The sequence below is a fragment of the Grammomys surdaster genome, unplaced genomic scaffold (assembly GCF_004785775.1).
Source record: "Grammomys surdaster isolate TR1022 unplaced genomic scaffold, NIH_TR_1.0 255, whole genome shotgun sequence".
Lineage (NCBI taxonomy): Eukaryota > Metazoa > Chordata > Mammalia > Rodentia > Muridae > Grammomys > Grammomys surdaster.
In genome coordinates this window covers 10,536,110-10,554,894 of record NW_021604696.1, presented here as the reverse complement: position 1 = coordinate 10,554,894, position 18,785 = coordinate 10,536,110, and the positions used below count along the sequence as shown (strand labels likewise).

The 18,785-nt window shown below is 42.7% G+C and overlaps 1 protein-coding gene across 3 annotated transcripts in view; it reads right to left on the bottom strand.

Annotated features, from left to right (window-relative positions):
* The window catches only part of Il18rap (interleukin 18 receptor accessory protein), a 30,411-nt gene that overhangs the window by 8,007 nt on the left and 3,619 nt on the right, over window positions 1-18,785 (bottom strand). For 2 of the 3 annotated variants that reach the window (XM_028775403.1, XM_028775405.1), the window contains exons 3-10: window positions 15,964-16,127; window positions 15,211-15,532; window positions 14,939-15,122; window positions 7,722-7,872; window positions 6,147-6,212; window positions 3,999-4,122; window positions 1,284-1,435; window positions 193-330 (exon numbers count right to left, since the gene is read on the bottom strand). In XM_028775403.1, coding sequence (XP_028631236.1) covers window positions 193-330; window positions 1,284-1,435; window positions 3,999-4,122; window positions 6,147-6,212; window positions 7,722-7,872; window positions 14,939-15,122; window positions 15,211-15,532; window positions 15,964-16,033 — 1,207 coding nt within the window. In that variant the 5' untranslated portion in view covers window positions 16,034-16,127. Of the gene's footprint in view, window positions 1-192; window positions 331-1,283; window positions 1,436-3,998; window positions 4,123-6,146; window positions 6,213-7,721; window positions 7,873-14,938; window positions 15,123-15,210; window positions 15,533-15,963; window positions 16,128-17,442; window positions 17,494-18,785 lie in introns of those variants that run through there. The other variant, XM_028775404.1, reaches the window with a different exon arrangement.

Here is an 18,785-nt window from a genome sequence, read left to right as displayed (position 1 = left end):
AAAGCCTTCAAGATAAGACACTACCTATCAGGCATTAGCTACCTCTGACTTCTCTCATGGACTGCTCTGGCTGGCAGGAACCACATGAAATCGTACCTAACACAGCTCTAAGAAAAGAAAGCCAATAGGTAGGGAGTAGCACACCTACTGTCATGTCACTTAGTCAGAGAGTGGCATGCTGGGTGATCTTACCCCGGAGAGTCTCATCTTTGTTCTCGTAGGTTCTGCATAACAAGACAACTTCAATCCAGTGCCAGTAGAGCAAAGCAGCTGCCACCAGAGCGCCCACCAGCATCAAGGCCGTGCCGAGGAGGATGTGTACAAACACCACTGAGGGAAACACAGAGCTCTGAGCAAACACATCTGGGCCAACAACCCTGTTATGTAATAAAAACCAGTGCTGCTACCTCTGTCATCTTAAGTGTAGACGGAATTGTCCATAATTAACCCTAGAGAGCCAGGTGGCTGAGGATTTCCTGATGACCTACTATGCTGAGCCTTTTTACCTATTTTTTGTTCCCACGAGTGTCTACATAGCTCATCTATACCATTGCTGTTGCCTGTTGTAAATTACATTTGTGTGTGCTCATTTCCACTGAAGTCTAAACATTCCTAGACCAGGAGTTACACCAGTGTCACCCTGCACCCTCTGTGACTCAGCTTATAAATAAGGGATCTGCATAGGATCCATCACAGCAGGTTGACAGTGTCACGCTATGGCTGGAGGACATTTACACTGCCCGATTGTGTTCCAGTCATCAACTAAGCAAGTCCGTGACTTACCCAACCTCATCCCTGGACATCTTGTTAAGGATTGAACTGTTCTTCATGGGACATTTCTCTGAGCTGTTGTCATGTTCTTTGGAAGCCAGCCAAGGCAAACGGCAAAGAAAGTGATGTCTACATACTGGGCCTGCCATGGTGGGTGTGGGTGGGCACGGGGCTGGGGATTCTTGTAGGTACAGGAGGGATTAAATGGGCTAATTGAGTGCTTTAAGGAATGAATAAGTGGGAAGGGTACATGAATGGGTAACAGCGTGAACGGACAATCTGGGTGAATTGAGTAATGGGCACTTACAACACAACACAAATTAGTTGTTAGAAGCCTAGGTCAAAGTCAGTTGTACGGCCATGGTCAAGAGCTTAAAGGAGCTACCAGACCAAAGTGCTTCAGTGTCTGGAAAACATTCACTGCAAACACTGATGCTCTTCTTTGGGAAAATGGTCCTTCCCCTTTCAAGAAGAACAGTTGTGAGTCTTTGGGAACAAGGTTCTAGGCTTACCCCCTTCCTTCTTCCTCAGCTGGATGATCCGTGTTGTGTTCCCAATGGAGTTCTGGGCAAAGCACACAAACTTTCTGCTGAGATCTCTTTGAGTGACTTCTCTCAAGAAGACGGTACGTTCAATGACTTCGTTCTTGAAAGTGGATTGAATCCTAGAAAAGGAGGGGGAAATTCACACCCACTCAGGAAGATCAACTGTCACTCATGAAGGTGTGCTCAGAAGTCTGACGAAGAGTCAGTGGGAATTTCTCATAAGAAGACCGTAGAAGATCAGAAATAGACAGAGAAGGCTTGTTCTTGATCAACTGATGGAATCTGCTAAGGGTTTACACTAAAGTTACTTGTGGGCCTCTTCTGGACTTTATTGTAAGAATCCCCACTTGGGAATGAAGAATATTAATAATTTATGAACAGGCTCAGTCTGTAGAGTGTTTCCTTCCTAAGCATGAAGGCCTAAATTTAATCCCCAGAACCCATGTAAAAAGCCAGGCATGGTAACATGTACTTGTAATCCCAGCATTGGGAAGGCAGACATAAGTGAATCCCTATGGCTCACTAGCCAGCCAGCCTTGTTTAGTCAGGAAGAGATTCTGCTCCCCCATCCCCACCCCCACCCCCAACCCCCCACTCCCACCCCAAACAAGGTCAGTGACCTTTGAGGAATGAAACATGAGACTTACCCCTAGCTTCCAAATGCAAGTACACATGTGTACATACACCTACACACACACACACACACACACACACACCACCACATCTACTTCCTCTTGAGGCTTGCTACCAGGTACTTGCCACTGACTATTGGCTCTTTAATCTCTTCCTTCCTCGCCACACAAACTCTAAAGGAGTCATGAGATGAACATCCTGACTTGGTAGTGTCAGGGGCAAGGCTCAGAGGAGGAAGAGTAGTGCTTGGCCACAGTAATGACATCATCCTTCAGTATGTCCCACCTCCAGCCTGGCACCCAGATCTCTGCCCCACTCAGCAAACTATGACTCTCTGCATTTACTTAGTTCCCATTGTCTACGACTGCATCGTTCATTGGTCACATTAAGGGACTGTGTTCAGACGGGTTATGCTGCTGTGAGCCTACAATTAGTCCACAGATGCTTCCTGCTTGCCACACATTCTGATGTTCGTGTGGCTTCCACCACATCTGTCCCTTATGGTGACCTTGAAAACTGGAGGTTTTCAGTCACAGAATATACCTAGGTGATGGCCTGTCACAGAAGGCCAGGGCTGCCTTGCCACTTCCTGGAAAGAAGATTGAAACCCACAGGTGAGGTGGCTTGGGAACCTGGGCTCGGCCTCATTTTTCCTACGTAGACCCTCATGCAGCATCAGTTTGAAATCCCATGTTTTCCTAGATCTTGGAACTTCTCGCTAAATGGTGTTTCCCCTAGCAAACTCTTTCCTTTACTGTCTATCTATGGTTTCCAAAATATTTTGTTTGCTCAGTGAAATCCTTAAAAAACAAGAGGGAACATTCTGTGGATTCTTTGGGGGGTATCTAATGTAGAAAATTGGTAGGACACATCTCCTTTTGACGTGTCTGACTGGCCATGATGGACCTCAGCTCTTTCATTCTAGGATAGAGACTTACTTTTCTAGACATTGGAGGGCGTGGCACTGATGGTCTACAATTTTCTTTTTAACTGGTCAAGTTCTCTCTCCCATAAATTCTGAGCTGTCTGTTAGTTACAGATAACAAAGAATGAAGTCTAATTATCATAAAATGTTTTAGTCTGCTAGTGTTCCTAGATAGACATCTCCACTCCAGGGTAAGCCATGTAACCAATTCTCTTTTGTCAGAATCTGTGCTATGGCGCCATTTTCTTAATACACTGAATGAAGGCACAGTTGAAGATCTGGTGGAGCAGGAACCACCCTTTCCCATTTGTGTTTAAACCCCTTTGTGGGCTGAGGATTTAGTCAAGTGACAGAGTATGTGTTCAGCACAGTGGGTGTCCCTGGTACCAAGACAAAATATGAAAGCTTTGGATGTTGTTCAGTGGGTGGAGTGCTGGCCTAGCATGCTTGAGGTTCTGGGTTCAATCCCAAACACACGTTAGAATGTAATGATACGTGCCTGTAATTCCAGAATTTGAAAACTTAAAATTTCTCCCACATAGAGAGTTTGAAATACATGAGACCCTGTCTCAAAACAAATTAAATTAAAAAAAAAAAAAAACACTGTAAAGCGGTCTAGGGTGTTTGAAACCATTATGCAAACATCACAGGGTATTTAACACAGGCATTCTAACATCACTACGTGATACAATCTTAGGGGGCCACTTTTGTATACGGTTCTGTCATTGACTGAATATTCTGTATACCTAGTTTACTTTATGGTCCCATGAGAGATGGGGTGCCTCTGAGTTTTAAATGAATATGATAGAAGAGAGATAAGAGGGGGGATAAATGGATGGATAGATAATAGTGGCTGGTTAAATAGATGATAGATAGATAGATAGATAGATAGATAGATAGATAGATAGATAGATAGACAGACAGATGATAGACAGACAGACAGACAGACAGATAGATGATAGACAGACAGACAGACAGACAGACAGGGTTTGTGTATTTTTATTTTTGCCACTAGTAGGCGCTAGTGGCTACCCCACCACCATAAACTCTGTTTTAGCGATTTCTAAAGCTTTGAAAGCACTAGTTCGGGTCACAGTGGCTAAAGTTCACAATATTTTTCTTACCTTTTTTCCTCAAATAATGGCATTTCCCACTCCTGTGTAGAATCTTTGACATACCACTTTATTACAGGCTTTGAAAATCTTTGGAAGCCAAACTGGACTCTGCAGGGTAGAGTTAAAGATTTTCCTGAAAATGCAGAGGTCAAGAAAACAGAAAGAACACATCAGAACATTGATGTGTTGGGAAAAGACCAGAAGACGGCATCAGAATGTAGGCAGGTGTCAGTCAAGTGGGTACCAGGAATAGCCAAGCATGAACACATCCCACTCAGCAACACAGTTCTGCTTACAACTGCCCCGTGTGGCTCAGCTGTGTGTCTCAAATGTGTAGCTATGTCCCTAATATGAGGAAATCCACAATCAAGCTGGAGCTCTGTGAACAGGCTACTCTTCTACCTAGTCTTTAACATTAGTGATGATGTATAAGATACAGCAAAAAGATAATTTGACTAGCTGATATTTACATATTGAATCAATGCCATGAGGTTACCGTGAATGTAAATTCTTTTAAAGAGCAAAATAAAAAACAAGCAAAAAAAGAAAAAAAATAAAAACTCACACACATATCTTACATTGAACCTTCTGCAAGGCCAATTAATGGTTAGAACTTCCATGATCATCAAAGGGTTGGAATGTTCCAGGTCCACAGCCTTGTTACAATTGATCTTGGGCCTTTTTACCTTCTTTAGCAGCCATTCCTTGCCCACCTCCATAGCTGACTTAACATCCTTATGATGATTAGGATGTATTAGATATTTTTAAAGGATGTATTGGCATAACAGACCACTGGCTTCTGCCAACCAAAATGTTAAAACTGTCATCAAACAGCTGAGGTCTCCTTAATGGGCTGCAGACTGTGTATCTGATCTTAACCCCAGTATATTTGAAAAGTGTCTTAATTTATTATTTTCTCTTTCCTGTTGTCATAAAGCTTTGTGAAACTGTTATCTCATTGGAATATGGATTTGGGGTAACTGAATCTCTGTTGCTGGGTCACACTAATTCATATTGGATCCGAGTAAATAATGTCCATGGACATTATTATAGCCATAAAAGGCCTAAGATAAATTGTAACAAGGCTGTGGACCTGGACCATCCAACCCTGCCACAATCATTGAGGTTCTAGACATCAATTAGCCTTGCAGAAGGTTCAGTGTAAGGTGTATGCAGTTAGGTAAGAAATCATTTAAATTCTCAGACATTTGGCATACCATACAATGGAAGGATGGATGCACCATGCATGTTATTGGACCAGCCTACCTCTTCCTACCCTCTCCATCCCCCAAGCCCTAGTGTGGATTATCCTCCATTTAGAATTGACTTGTGTATGAATGGGTGGGGAATCCACTTGAAAGCTCATCTTTGGATCGTGATCTCTTCCACTAGCAATGCTTTAAGAGTCACTGATGCTGTACACAACCGGGCTGTGTGATTTGAATGGATTTTTCTTCTTTCCATGATCCTGTTTTTCCTCTTCACTCCTGCTACTTCTAGCCACAGGATGTGCCACTGCTGCCACCTACTGACTTTATGCCGTCATAATAATTTGTTTACATATCTTTGTACAAAACTAATTTGTTCGAATTTGAAATGGTGACTACAGCACTGAAACATCACCATTTTCTTTCAAGGATAACAATTTCTACTCGGCTGTGTATAAAACAATAAATGTAGCTGACAGAATAAAAGGCAGCCAGAAGAAGGTCAGTGTCTCCTCTATCCAGAAGAAGGCACCATTTTGGAATACATTTGAGCAAGAGTTGAAGTATTCTTCTATAATTGCCTTAAGGGATAGTCCATGAGTCATATTCATAGGGCTTGATGCTAACTTTCTAAATTCATACACATTACCTAAATAGAAACATATGCATCTAACATATAAAATCAGTTCATCTTCTTTAAATCACCAGGCACTTAGAATATGCTTCCTCAGGATACCTCAATCGAAGATCAGGATGGATAGTGAGGGGCAAATCTGATGACTGAGGCTTAGGATCAAGGAACCATAAGGGGCAACAAAACTAGTCAAGGCCAAGTGAAGGTACACAGAAAATACTCTAGCTCAAAAGTCTAATTGCTCTTCATGCCACACTCTGATCTAGTCTCTGAAGCACAGGGTGAACCAGGGATGATAATAACCAGGCAGCTTACCAAGCTCTACGTCCAGTGTATCTGCAATGGGATCCAGAATGACTGGCTTCACGTTGATGTCCTTATCTGAAAGTTGAAAACAAAAATCACCCTTTGCGTTGAGAAGTCTGAATATTTGGGGATATTACATAAACACCAATATAAGATGTTAATGCTGTTTTTTATTTTGTTTTTTAAATTTTACCCAGAATGCATAAATCTTGGAATTGAGATTTCCACTCAAAAGGTTGCTTCTTCAGGGCTGGGAGGAGAGCTCAGTTGGCACAGCACTTACAACAGCACAAGTTGCTGAGTTTGATCTGTGGAACTCTCAAAATATTGCCCCTCCCCCACCCCCATGGGCACGGTGAGCGTGCTTGTAATTCTAGTGTGGCGAAGTAGAGTCACACAGACACCTAGGGCTCACTGGTTAGACAACCTGGCTTACGTGACAAGTTACAGGGCAGTGTGAAATTCTGTCTCAGCAGAAACTAATGGATCACACCTGAGAAACAAAACTCAAGTTTGTACTCTGGCCTACAAACACACTCCTACACACACACGTACACATGCAGGCACACACATACACACAACTTGTCTATGAAATGACGGGTACACCAGGCTACAGATGTTAGATTAAAAACTAGTTCTTCATGAATCCATCTTTCCTATGGTAAATGGTCTTCCCCAGTCAGTCCTACTCACTGCAAACTTGAACTTCCATCTGTGTCTCCTACAGGAAGATTTCTTCTTGTTGCCATTTGACTGAGTCACCAGCCAAGAGGAAGAACCTGCCTAAGGAACTGAGCTCCTAAACTATCCACTCAGCAACCCTACAACTCATAGTTTACCTTAGAATAGAGGAGCAATGCATCTAGACGCTGGTTTTATTTGCCCTTTACCTTTCTGCCACAAAGTTCCCAATGTGACTCCATTGCTCTGCTTTACCCTGAAGGTGTTCCATCTCCCGTGAAAAGCCACGCTCTCTACTGCAGCACCTTGGCTCTCAGTTCTCATGGGCTTCCTCACCTACACCGTCTCCCTTGTGCCCTCTAGCACCTACACGGCTCTCGCAATCCTCCTCCTGACAGTCTTGCCCTCCACAGGGAACTGAATTAAAGAGTCACACCATTAGGAAGGTTGAGAACCACGGATCTAGACTATGATATTTCAGTGGCTCATGGGAAGCAGATGGGGCACGGATCTTAAGCTGTAGCAGTGATGTTCCTTTTCTTTAAAAAAAAAAATGCACAAGATTTTAAACATGTAAAAAAAAATTAACATATTTTAAACAGATAAGTGTATGTCACTTAACGCTTCATGTAGAAAAATATCGAATGCATATTTAAATTTATTGCAAAAATTAAACCAGAAAGAAAGGAATAGCTATCCCATCTCAAGATGAACATGACCCAGAGTTGGGTCTCTCTGTGTGATTAGACCTTGGTTGATGGAGACATTGGATTTGCCAACATGCAACCCTCTAACGGTTGCCAATGTGTGATTATCTCTTTTTTTAATCTAAAGGAAAATAATCACTTAACCAAATAAAGATGATTTTCACTGGTCAACAAGAATTCAGATAATGTCACTTACCGATGGTTCTCACTTGAACCACAGCACGGACTGTCCAGGAACTCACATTATCTGACTGGGTGTAGTCACATACATATAAGCCTTGGTGAAAATCATAAATATCTTCCACATCAATTGGATTTTTCTTATGCTTCAAAAGTAGTCTTCCATCCTAATCCAGAAGATAAGAAATGAAACACCTTTCTGTAACCTCAGAGTTCTTACTGAGATTCATTTCACCCATAGTAAAGCTTCAGAAACTCTGAACTTGGAGTCAAACAAGAAACTGTCTCTTAGACTCCTTCAGTGACCTTCACACAATTTCTGTAGTTCCTCACAGACTGATCTGGTCTCGTTCTGGGCTATGGCTCATTTGTGTGCCTGTCTTTCCCTGAGGAGTCACACTCCGTGGAATCCCTGCATTTCCAAGGCCTTCATGGCTTCCCCCAGAGCACAGGCTGCAGCTCCAGCCAAAGCTCCATCAGGACTCAGATTTGGGGAACAAAATCATCACTTTCTCCCAGCAGAACTGCCATTTCACATCTCCAGAGGCTTGGAGGCAATCAGATGTTACAGACACATCCTTTTTACAGAAAGGATGTGATGGGGTACATCCCTCTCTATAGTTGTTGAAAGTAGTCTTTGGTCCTAGGAAGCAAGTGAATCATGGGTACATGGTAGGGGGTAAACATGAGTCACTTCACTCAGCAGACTGTGAGCCACTAGGCCGAGTCTCAAGTCTTTCTATCACATCACACAGAGTGCTCAAGGGAGTACTTGGCAGCAGCAGATCTCAGCTCACATAAAACAGGGCTACCTCCTTGAGTCTGAGCAGAGTTGTGAAGAACGCAGAGGAGTCAATTAAAAATCAATGTCATCTTAGGACATGTAGAGCAAAGCTCGGGTGTGGAAAAGAAGGCCAAGGCAGACTCTGAATGTGTTTGATCGTTGTTTCACTAGTAAGTGGCTTTCTGAAAGACATGTGAACAATATAGGAGAGCCCAAAGTAAGAAAGGTTTTAAAGCAGGAGTGTCACGTGATAAGACATTTTGAGAAAGGTGTCTAAAGTTTGCTGTGGAGTTCTTGGAGTCTGAAGTAAAGACTATTATAACCACCTTCCTATCGCCAGGGTTTTTAGGGCACTGTGGGGGCTCAGTCAATATCCGTGGAAACATTTGTCACCACTGTTCTGACTCCTGCAGCTGAACTCCATATAAGATGCTTCTATGACATGTGACCTTCTTTCCCGTAAGCATCAAGAGTAGATATTTTACAATCACAATCTAAAGAAAGGAGAAAGCAGAGACAACAAACTGGGGAGAGTCTGATCTATACTGAGATTGCAAAACTCTCTCTTCTGCATGACTCCATATGGTTGTCATTAGATCACAAACCTCCCAGATGCCACTGCCTTACACATCAGACCAGCTGCTGTGACTGACCTTCAGTCTTCCTCTTCTCTCAGCTCTCCCAGCGGGCCAAATATCCCTGCTTCCTCCTGGTGAAGGGCACACTACTTCCCTCAGAAACCTTTAGGAAAGCACACCTTGCGTTGCCTTAGGAGACTGACCATTTTCTCTTCAGATGTAGTATGGAGTCTGTGTTTTCACTTACTCCCTTAGTAAGGTTCTCACCTAAAGGACAATCCCTCTCAGAGTGCCTCTTTCTTGAACTACCTGTCTGCTTCCTCTCCATATGACCTATTGCTTGTCCAAAGGAGTCTCTGACTTGGCATTCACATGGATTTTATCTCTGTTTATTTTACAAATGAGAAGACAAGTATTTTAGAGTTTAAGTAAAAACTAAACTAAATGAGCATGCCTGGTAAATGAAGAACTGAATCTCAAACATCATTTTTCTGACTAAGAATCTTATTTACTACTTGAGGGATTTCCCTTCCACTGCGCTTCTCACAGGTAAAAGCAGGAATTTCCCCTCTGCCTAGTGTCTGGGGCAGTTCCTGTGGCCCAACAAAGAACTTCTCCCTGGGCTGTCAAATAGCCTAAGAGGGCCACACTGGTCATAGATAGTAGTTGCAAGACAGGAGGAAAAGTCAGGATAAGAGGCAGAGACAGATAGCTTAAATATTTGTCAGGTGACTGTGAAGATCCAAAACACTCCAGAAGTGAATAAGAAAAGTCCAGAGATAAGGCTTTAGAGAAGCCACTAAGAGCATACAAGGAGCAGAGCATAGACTGTGGGCAGTAAATCTCCTGAGAATCTAGGGGGGAGGTGATGACACAATGCACCATCACTAAGAAAGACCCCAGTTGATCCACTGAGGAGTGTAGATGGTTCCTCTTTTTATAGATAGTGACCATGGCTTAGTGTGTGCCATTAAAAGACTTTGTGAAATGGAGCTCAAAAGAAGTGTCAAAGAAACATGGAGAAAGATGTGGAACCCATGAGTGTGGGACTCTGTAAGGGTATCTTGATTCATTGTTGGGCATGGGCCTGGAACTTCAAGACTCCAAGGGAGAAACGGCAGGTGTTCGGCTACGTCCCCAGAACCCAGAGTCCTGACACGCAGTCTAGTCTCCAAAGACCTACATTGTTCAGTCACGTAGGCCATTACAGCCCCTCCCAAAGTGCACAGGTAGAGGATGTGACTACAGGCCTCAGGCCCTAAAGAGATTTACATACTAATGAAGGCCAGAGGGCAGAGCCAACTAAACCTTCCCCAGAACCTCCCTCTTTCTCCCTCCCTATTTAACTCAGGTCTGCCCTGAGTTTCAGGGCAGGTACATCCAGATGCATCTACCATCCTCCATGAAAATAAACCCTTTTGGAACCAAGGACTTTCTCGTATCATTGGGGCCTGCCATCGATGATGTCTCCAGCCTCTGGAACCTTAGACTTTTTCCTGTTTGTAGGACCAGCCACGTGGAAAGCCTCCAGGACACCACTGTGGCTTTTTTGCCCACACATCAGTCTATTGAGTCACATGTAAGACCGGCAGGAAGGAGAGGCAGAGACCTCTGCCCAAAGTACTGTGTTGTGCTCCCAGGAGGAGCGGTAGAAAATAAAAGTACAAAAGGGGAGCATCCACAGTGTAGCCTGTGTGGAGAGTTGGGAGTCCTAGGAAGAACAAGTGAAAAACAGATGTTTAGGGGTGCATGTAAGGGGAAGAACAAAATCATTCCTATTGAGAAGACGATCATTGTGATTTTTGTAGTATACTATCCAGAAGCTTTATTAGCAGGCAGCACAATACTAGGGAGCACCCCAAAATTGTAGGGTTCTCTAAGAATGGTGCTCTCTATCTGGGCTTCCCCACCTGTTCTGGGGGACTTCCTGTGTCTATATTTTCAGCCCATTCTCCTTGATAGACTTGAAATAGCTACTCACCATCATCATCATGTCTGGATGTAAGCATATCATATCTTTGCTATCTATGATCTAGCTAGTTTTTATTGTTTACAATACTATGGTAAATACCACGAACTATTTTGAGCCAAAAAATTCTAAAATATTATGATTGCTTCTTTAACTCATTCCTTGTCAAAGCATTTGATTATCCCTCTTCTTCTGTAAAAGTATCTCCTCCCTTCATCCTAACTCCAGTGCTAGTTCTGTGGATTGGAATGCATAACAGGAAAGTTCAAACATGCCAGCAGGGCTCCATCCCTGCTGGCATGAGCATGAGCAACCCACAGTTTTTATTTCCAATCCAGTCGAGTTTATACCATGCAAGAACTCTGCGTCTATCACACTGAGCAGTTTGCCAACCTTGCACTGAATCAGTTCCTTGCTCTCTGTTGCAATGTAATTCTTTCTTAGTAAGATCCCTCATATGATCTCTTGCTCTAATCACCAGACAATGCTAAACTTATGCTTCCAGCCTGTAGTAATATTCTTTTTAATATAATCTATGGCAATTAATAAACCAGACATTTTAAATTATGGGTTCAACGTCAGTTCCTAGTCAACGTACTGAGTAAATTATTGAACAGATGGTGAATGAGCAGCTGGAAAGGAGGTGACAGTTAATATCAGCCAGCTTGTGTTCACTAACTACCAGCATATAAAAGTCATCTAATTTTCCTGCATAATTGAGAACTTAGATTAGAGGCTCAGGGCACTATAGTAAATACATTCGATCTTTACTCTATGGTGTAATTTGGACAATACTTTCATGATCTCCCTGTTAAGCAATAAGATACTTATGAGCTGAATAATAGGACTTATGTGTGCCTATTTAAATAAACGAACAGTAATACTCCCAAGAGGTAACAATGTGCAGCTGGAAGCATTCTCCAGAATCCACAGCTGAGAGAGAAAGCTGCCGTGCAAGCTTTCTCAGTAGTCCTCCCTCCTCCCCACACTTTGTTGTTGTTGATCTTACAGGTTTTGCTTTTGTTGTATTACAATTTAGGATTTTGTGTTTTAAGGGAATTCTCTCTCTCTCTCTCTCTCTCTCTCTCTCTCTCTCTCTCTCTCTCTGTGTGTGTGTGTGTGTGTGTGTGTGTGTGTGTGTGTGTGTGTCTGTCTGTCTGTCTGTCTGTCTGTCTGCATCAGTATGTCTTTGGCTCTTTTTTTCTGTTGGTTGGTTGTCCTATTCTGGTTTGATTGTTTGGTTTTGTAGTTGCCTGTTTGCTTTCTAGTGACGAAGGAAGATAGGGTGTGGATTTGGATGGATAGGGGCTAGGTGGGCAGGACCTGGGAGGAGTTGGGAAAGGGGAAACCATAATCAGAATATATTGTATATAAAATAATCTATCTTCAATGAAAACTAAAATCATCTTAAAAAGTATCACATCATCATGTTTAACCTATCAGTTTCAGAACTCTGAGAATGATACCTAGTACACTGGGTTATAGAATTACAAAATCAAAACCCCAAGTTTCTTAACACAGAAAAATGAGCTAAAACCAACATGTTAAAATCTAACAGGAGTGAGCATGAAGTTAGGAACATGGGTTACAAACTCTAATCCTAGACACACAATTGAGAATGTTCCTCAAACTGCCTTTTCCTAGTTCTTATGAAAAAGTATGATGTGGGGGACTTGAATATGCTTGGCCCAGGGAGTGGCACTATTAGGTGGTGTGGCCTTGTTAGAGTGGGTGTGGCTTTGTTGGAGTGGGTGTGTCACTTTAGGGGTGGGGCTTTGAGATCCACCCCCTAGCTATCTGTGAGACTGTCTTCTGTTTGCCTTCAGAACAAGATGTAGAACTCTCAGCTCCTTCTCCAGCACCATGTCTGCCTACATGCTGCCATGCTTTCTGCCACGATGATAATGGACTGAACCTCTGAATCTGTAAGCCAGCCCCAACTAAATGTTGTCCTTTATAAGAGTTGCTGTGGCCAGGGTTCAACTGCAAACACAGGCTATAACCTGAGCTGACTGGGATCTTGCCCTGAGATCATCACCCCTTAATCTGTTTAGCTCCTTGAACACAAGATTCAGCTCTTTTTAACTTCCTGGTGCCCCTTCATTTCTTGAACCAAACATTTTGTATTTTTTCTTTTGAAGCTTGCTGTGCTTGATCAAAATGCTCTTCATGAGAGTGAACCAGAGAACAAAGTCTATGTTGGGCTTTTCTGAGATTTCCTTTGTTGATGCAATTAATCAAAATCTCTTTACCTTAGCCTTGACTCTTGAGACAATAGCAAAAAACAGCCACATTCTTCACCAAACTATCACAAAAACAGTCTCTAGGCCATATAGTAACATTCATCTCCTCTGAAACTTCTTGGGCCAGGTCTACACAGTTCAAATCACCCTCAACACCAATGTCTTCCATATTCCTAATAGGATGGCCCATTACACCCCACTTAAAGGATTTTACTGCCTTCCAAAGTCCCAAAAGCCACAGTCCTCCAAACAAAAGCATGGTTAGGCCTATCACAGCAATACCTCAGTACCTGGTACCAACTTCTGTCTTAGTTAGGGTTTCACTGACTTGACAGACACCATGACCAAGGCAACTATTATAAAGGCCAACATTTAATTGGGGCTGGCTTACAGGTTCAGAGGTTCACACCATTATCATCATGGTGGGAAGTACAGCAGCATCCAAGCAGGCATGGTGCTGGGGAAGAAGCTGAGAGTTCTACATCTTGTTCTGAAGGCAAGCAAAAAAAGACTGTTTCACAGACAGCTAGGAGGAGGGTCTCAAAACCCTACCCCCAAAGTGACACACTTCCTCCAAGAAGGTCACACCCACTCCAACAAGGCCACACTTCCTAATAGTGCCACACTTCCTGAGCCAAGTATATCCAAACCACTACAGCACATAAACACAGCTATCAGCAGGAATCCTACAGGCCCATGAGAGGACATGATGTATTCAGAAGTCACTATCTGCAGTGATTGGAATAAGAATGGCCCCATAGGATAATGTATTTGAATGCTTGGTCCCCAGCTGGTGGAACTATTTGGGAAGGATTAGGAGGTGTGGCCTTATTAAAGAGGTACGTCACTGATAGGGCTCTGTCGAATGAGCATTCATGGGCACACAAACACTTAGAAAAACCATAGCATAGTGAAAACATGAAATGCTTTTGCTCTGACTATTTGCTTACCAGCTTAGTCAACATCATTATAAACTTTCTCCTGTGCCCTGTCTCTCAGGATCCCACCATTCTCACAGACTTTGCACAAATCACTGCTCACCTGGTGACTTGCTGCCCTTTCTTCAACATCCTCTCCTGTCGAAACTATTCCACTCTGTGTTCTTTTAGACTTTAACCTGTCCTGAATATACAGACACCTATTTATACTTAGTCACACCATGATACTCTCACATATTGACTTTTTCCCTGACACTGACTCCAAGGGTGACTCTATCAATCTGAAGAGCAAGCTGTACTCTACATAAGGACAAAACCACTTTACAGACATAAGTCTTTTGCTCAGCACGGAGCAGCCCTTGTATAGCTCTGGCCTCGGGCTCTCTCATGTTTCTATAAAGCACCCATAGCAACAGTACCATAAAACAATGCTCTTACACCAGCTTTAGAAAATCCATCCAGATGGCAGAGGACAGCCTTGTTGGATGTAAGTGGGAGAAGTGGCCCTTGGGCCTGAGGGGGTTCAATGCCCCAGTGTAGGAGACTGTCAGGGAGGGAAGGCAAGAATGGGTGGGTGGGGGAGTACCCCCATTGAGGGCGGGGAGGGGGGTTGGGATAGGGGGCTCTGGAGGGGAGACCTGGAAAGGGGATAACATTTGAAATGTAAATAAAGAAAATATCCAATAAAAGAAAAACAAGAAAGAAGAAAATCCTTCCATACCTTGTACCAGGTCATCTCTGGACTCTGTACATCACTTTGGCAGCTGAGACTGGGACAATGAATGGAGCCAGTGCTACCAAGAAGTAGGACTTGCTCATCTTGTGCTGAGTTCCCACAGGATATGTTTCTCTGAGGCTTAACTTCTAAGACTATCTTAATACAACAAGCCATATCCTGGGGCCTCCTAAGAGAAAGAGAAGGCCCTGTCAGCACTTGTCTAGATAACAGAAAATTTGAGAATATTTCCAGACTGGGATGATTTGGGGACATACCTAATTCTAGGTCTACAAATATATGACCCGATGCTGTCCATCTGAGGGGCTAATATACGCAGCATGCCTTTGTTCTGCGTATGAGGAGAGTTTCTACTGATCTTCTGTAGTGCACTTCCACTCCGAGGCTTCAGGTACCATTGGACATCAGATAGGTCCTTCTGACTACCACTGCAAGGTTTGTGAGCAGGACCTTGTGTGGGTGACAGTTGACTTATATGGGAGAAATTTTGCTTCTGAAGCTCTTGTAAATCACAAAATAGGACTAAGTTCTCTGCACCCCTCGCAGAATATGTCCACAGAAGGTTTTTGGTGGCACAAGCTGAAAATTATGGCAAATGAAACAACACAGAGAAGCACATTAGAAGGTGGAATTCCCACTTATAGCATGAATATACTCAATATAACAAAGAACTAAGCTGTCTAGTCTATGTGCACTATGTCTGCTTCATAGATGAAAAGGGTTCATGTTCTGATTCCCTCTCTATGGGTTTATGTCTTAATTTGCTAGGAATAATAGAATCATACACTCCTCCTTAGATGTCCCCAAAGAGCACTCAGCTGTGGTCACTAGGATCCCCCAGTAGTATGTTATGTGCTGAAAGGAGCTCTGACCAGAAATTCTCCTCTTCCCCCTTTTAACAGTGAGAAGAGGCTGTGATCTAATAGATCAGCCTGATGTGTCAGCTCGTCTGTCAGTTCAGACTTTGACCACAAGACTCACAGTGTTAACATGCAAAACAAAACCCATACCTGAATGATTAAATCCCGTGGTCTTCTCTCCTGCAACAAACCAAAGAAACATCCAGCCCAAACAGAGCATGGTTCTCCTTTGCTCCGGTCATGGCTTCAGTGACTTCTCATCGCCAGTGTGGAGTGTGCAGAGAGGGAAACCTCTTTCTCTGACATCCTCTTCGCTTATAAAATAGGAAATGGAGAAATCAAAACCTGTGACCAAGTTTCAAGTCACACAGGAAACTCTGAAAGAGCACATCCCACCCAAACGGCCTTCAGAAGCCCAGAAACTGCGTGGGTATTTTCAGAGGCATGAAGCAGCTTCTTCCATCTCTAGCACGTACAAAGGATGCACACCTCAGTCCAGGGTTCCCTGAGGACATCACATGGGCCCTGGTGTATCTTCTAATAACATTTCTTTTTGAGGAATTCTTTTTTTCTTATAATGTTCTCATCTATTGTCAATTTCTATTTTTGGAAAAATAATGTTTTTCCCCCTGAAAAAGATGGACTGGTTTATATAAAAGCGACAGATTCTCCACACTTAGGGAGGCTGATGATTAAGCTCCTATGTATAAAACCTCAGAGTATCTATAAATTATTAAACAGTAGTTTAAAATTATCTATTAGATAAATAGGGGTAAAAGCTTGTGACTTGAAGGTATCACTATGATACTTTAGATGTAACAGGAGAAAGCATGTGTCCTTAAAATTGAAAGTCAGACCTCAGCAGGACTCACAGTATTTGTCTCCTCTGTAGAGAAGGTGACTATGGGAAAATTTACATAATAAGCAATGAGCACTAGGAAGTTGGAAAGTAGAAATTTGATGAACATGTAATTTTAAGCAGAAAATAAAATGTTTATTTATAGAGCACTATTGTCTAATTTGACATTAAAAAGACAAAATTCGGAAGATAGATGTTCTGTGAATGTCAGAAACCACCAAGAAATTGAGGTGATCATCCATTTTCTGTGGCCGCCAAGAGGTGAGTGACTAGAATAAGGGACTAAAGATCTCAGGATGAAGAGAATGAAGAGAAAGTGGGATAAAATGGATAAAATCATAGACAAGAATCGTCTGCTATATGCAATGTCCTAAATGAGAAGATATGAATGAATGACAGCAAATATTAATCACTATTCAAACAGAAGGGCAAGCTGGGTGGTTATGGAGCAGTCAGCTGAAGACAGCTGAATAGTGTAGAGAAACAGAATAGCAGAACATGCTAGAGCAGTGCACATCAGCATCAGTGCACATGAGCAGCAGTGCATATCATCAGCATCAGTGCACAGCAGCATCAGTGCACATCAGCATCATCAGTGCACAGCAGCATCAGTGCACACCATCAGCATCAGTGCACATGAGCAGCAGTGCACATCATCGCCATCAGTGCACATGAGCAGCATCAGTGCACATGAGCAGCATGCTTCAGCAGCAGTGTATATCAGCAGCAGCAGGGCACATCAGCATCAGTGCACCAACAGCAGCACATACCAGCATCAGTAGCTGCAGATCCTCAGCAGGAAGGAAAGGCAACATCATCCTCCTTCAAAAGCTAAGCTACAAAACCCTGGATGAAGACTCAGTACAGCTCACAGGTCTTGCCAAACCTCCAACTTACTTAGGAGTTTTGGGTGAGATAGTGAGTCCTCCTAAGGAAGAGATCAGCAGTGGAAAAGACATCAGTGGTGTTACTTCACTAAATACCAGAAAGCTATAGCTGGATATACCTTAGAAGGAAACCTACTATTTCGGCCTCAGCTATCCAAGAAACATGATCACAAAGAACAAGCATGAGCCACGAAGCCTGGAATCAACTTGGCACCTTCTCTGGATGGGAGATATATCTACACAAGGCATTTATAGAGAATGACTGCCCTCAGGCTTTCCAAGAGATGTAAGGACAAGAGGCTGGCTTTCAGCAGCAAAAGGGATAGGACCTGGGGTTCTCACTGTCTGTACCTAAGAGCTAACCTCATCCCCTCAAGATAACTGTGTAGCCCAATCTCCTCAAGCTTGAAGTCAGTAATTGGAGCCAGTTGTCTACTACAAGGTTCATTGCTGGCAGGACTCTGAAACCCCGGGAAAGGAATTTGACTTCCACAGCCCCATCTCTTCAGCAGGGAATGTCATGCCTCATAACTTGGAAATCACAGAGTCTGGTGTCAAATACAGATTTCTATGATTGTTTTACCTTCAATACACTTGGGGTGTGGAAGAAACTGCCCAGCATATGGACTGTCAGATGTGGCATCTCTGACTCCTGCTGCCCCAAACAGGAAAGTTTCCAACATGAAGACAACTCTGGTGGATGCTGGACATTGGAGTACTTAAAAATTCAGCACTATCCTAAATAGTAGAAAAGATAAGAGCCTTCAAATTCATGTGAAGTTCCTTTTCCTTTCCAACACAGGCTCTGGTGTTAAGAGTTTCTCCAACACATCATGTTTGTGCTACTGGTGCTCCATTTCTTCTTTTTTATTAAACTTTTAGTAGTATTTTAACTTTATTTTTTAAAAGAATTTCAATGTTATTATTTCTGTTCCCCTCATAATTATCTGAATCTACTCAGTCATTATTTCTTTACTTTGCAATTAAATTCATTTTGTTCATTCGAACTTTCCTCTGTTTTTGTGATGTTCTCGTATCTTTTTGCCTTATTCTTCCTCCCTGTCCTTTTCTTCCTTTTCTCCCTCTATTGTCTTATTTTTTCATTTGTTGATTTCACCTTTATCTAAAATAATAATTGGCTGAATAGCATTAACATTGTACCACTTTGTAGCCTATGGTAATTGCTGGTGTTGTAGTTTGTTTCCACTGATTTTAAGAGTATGTGT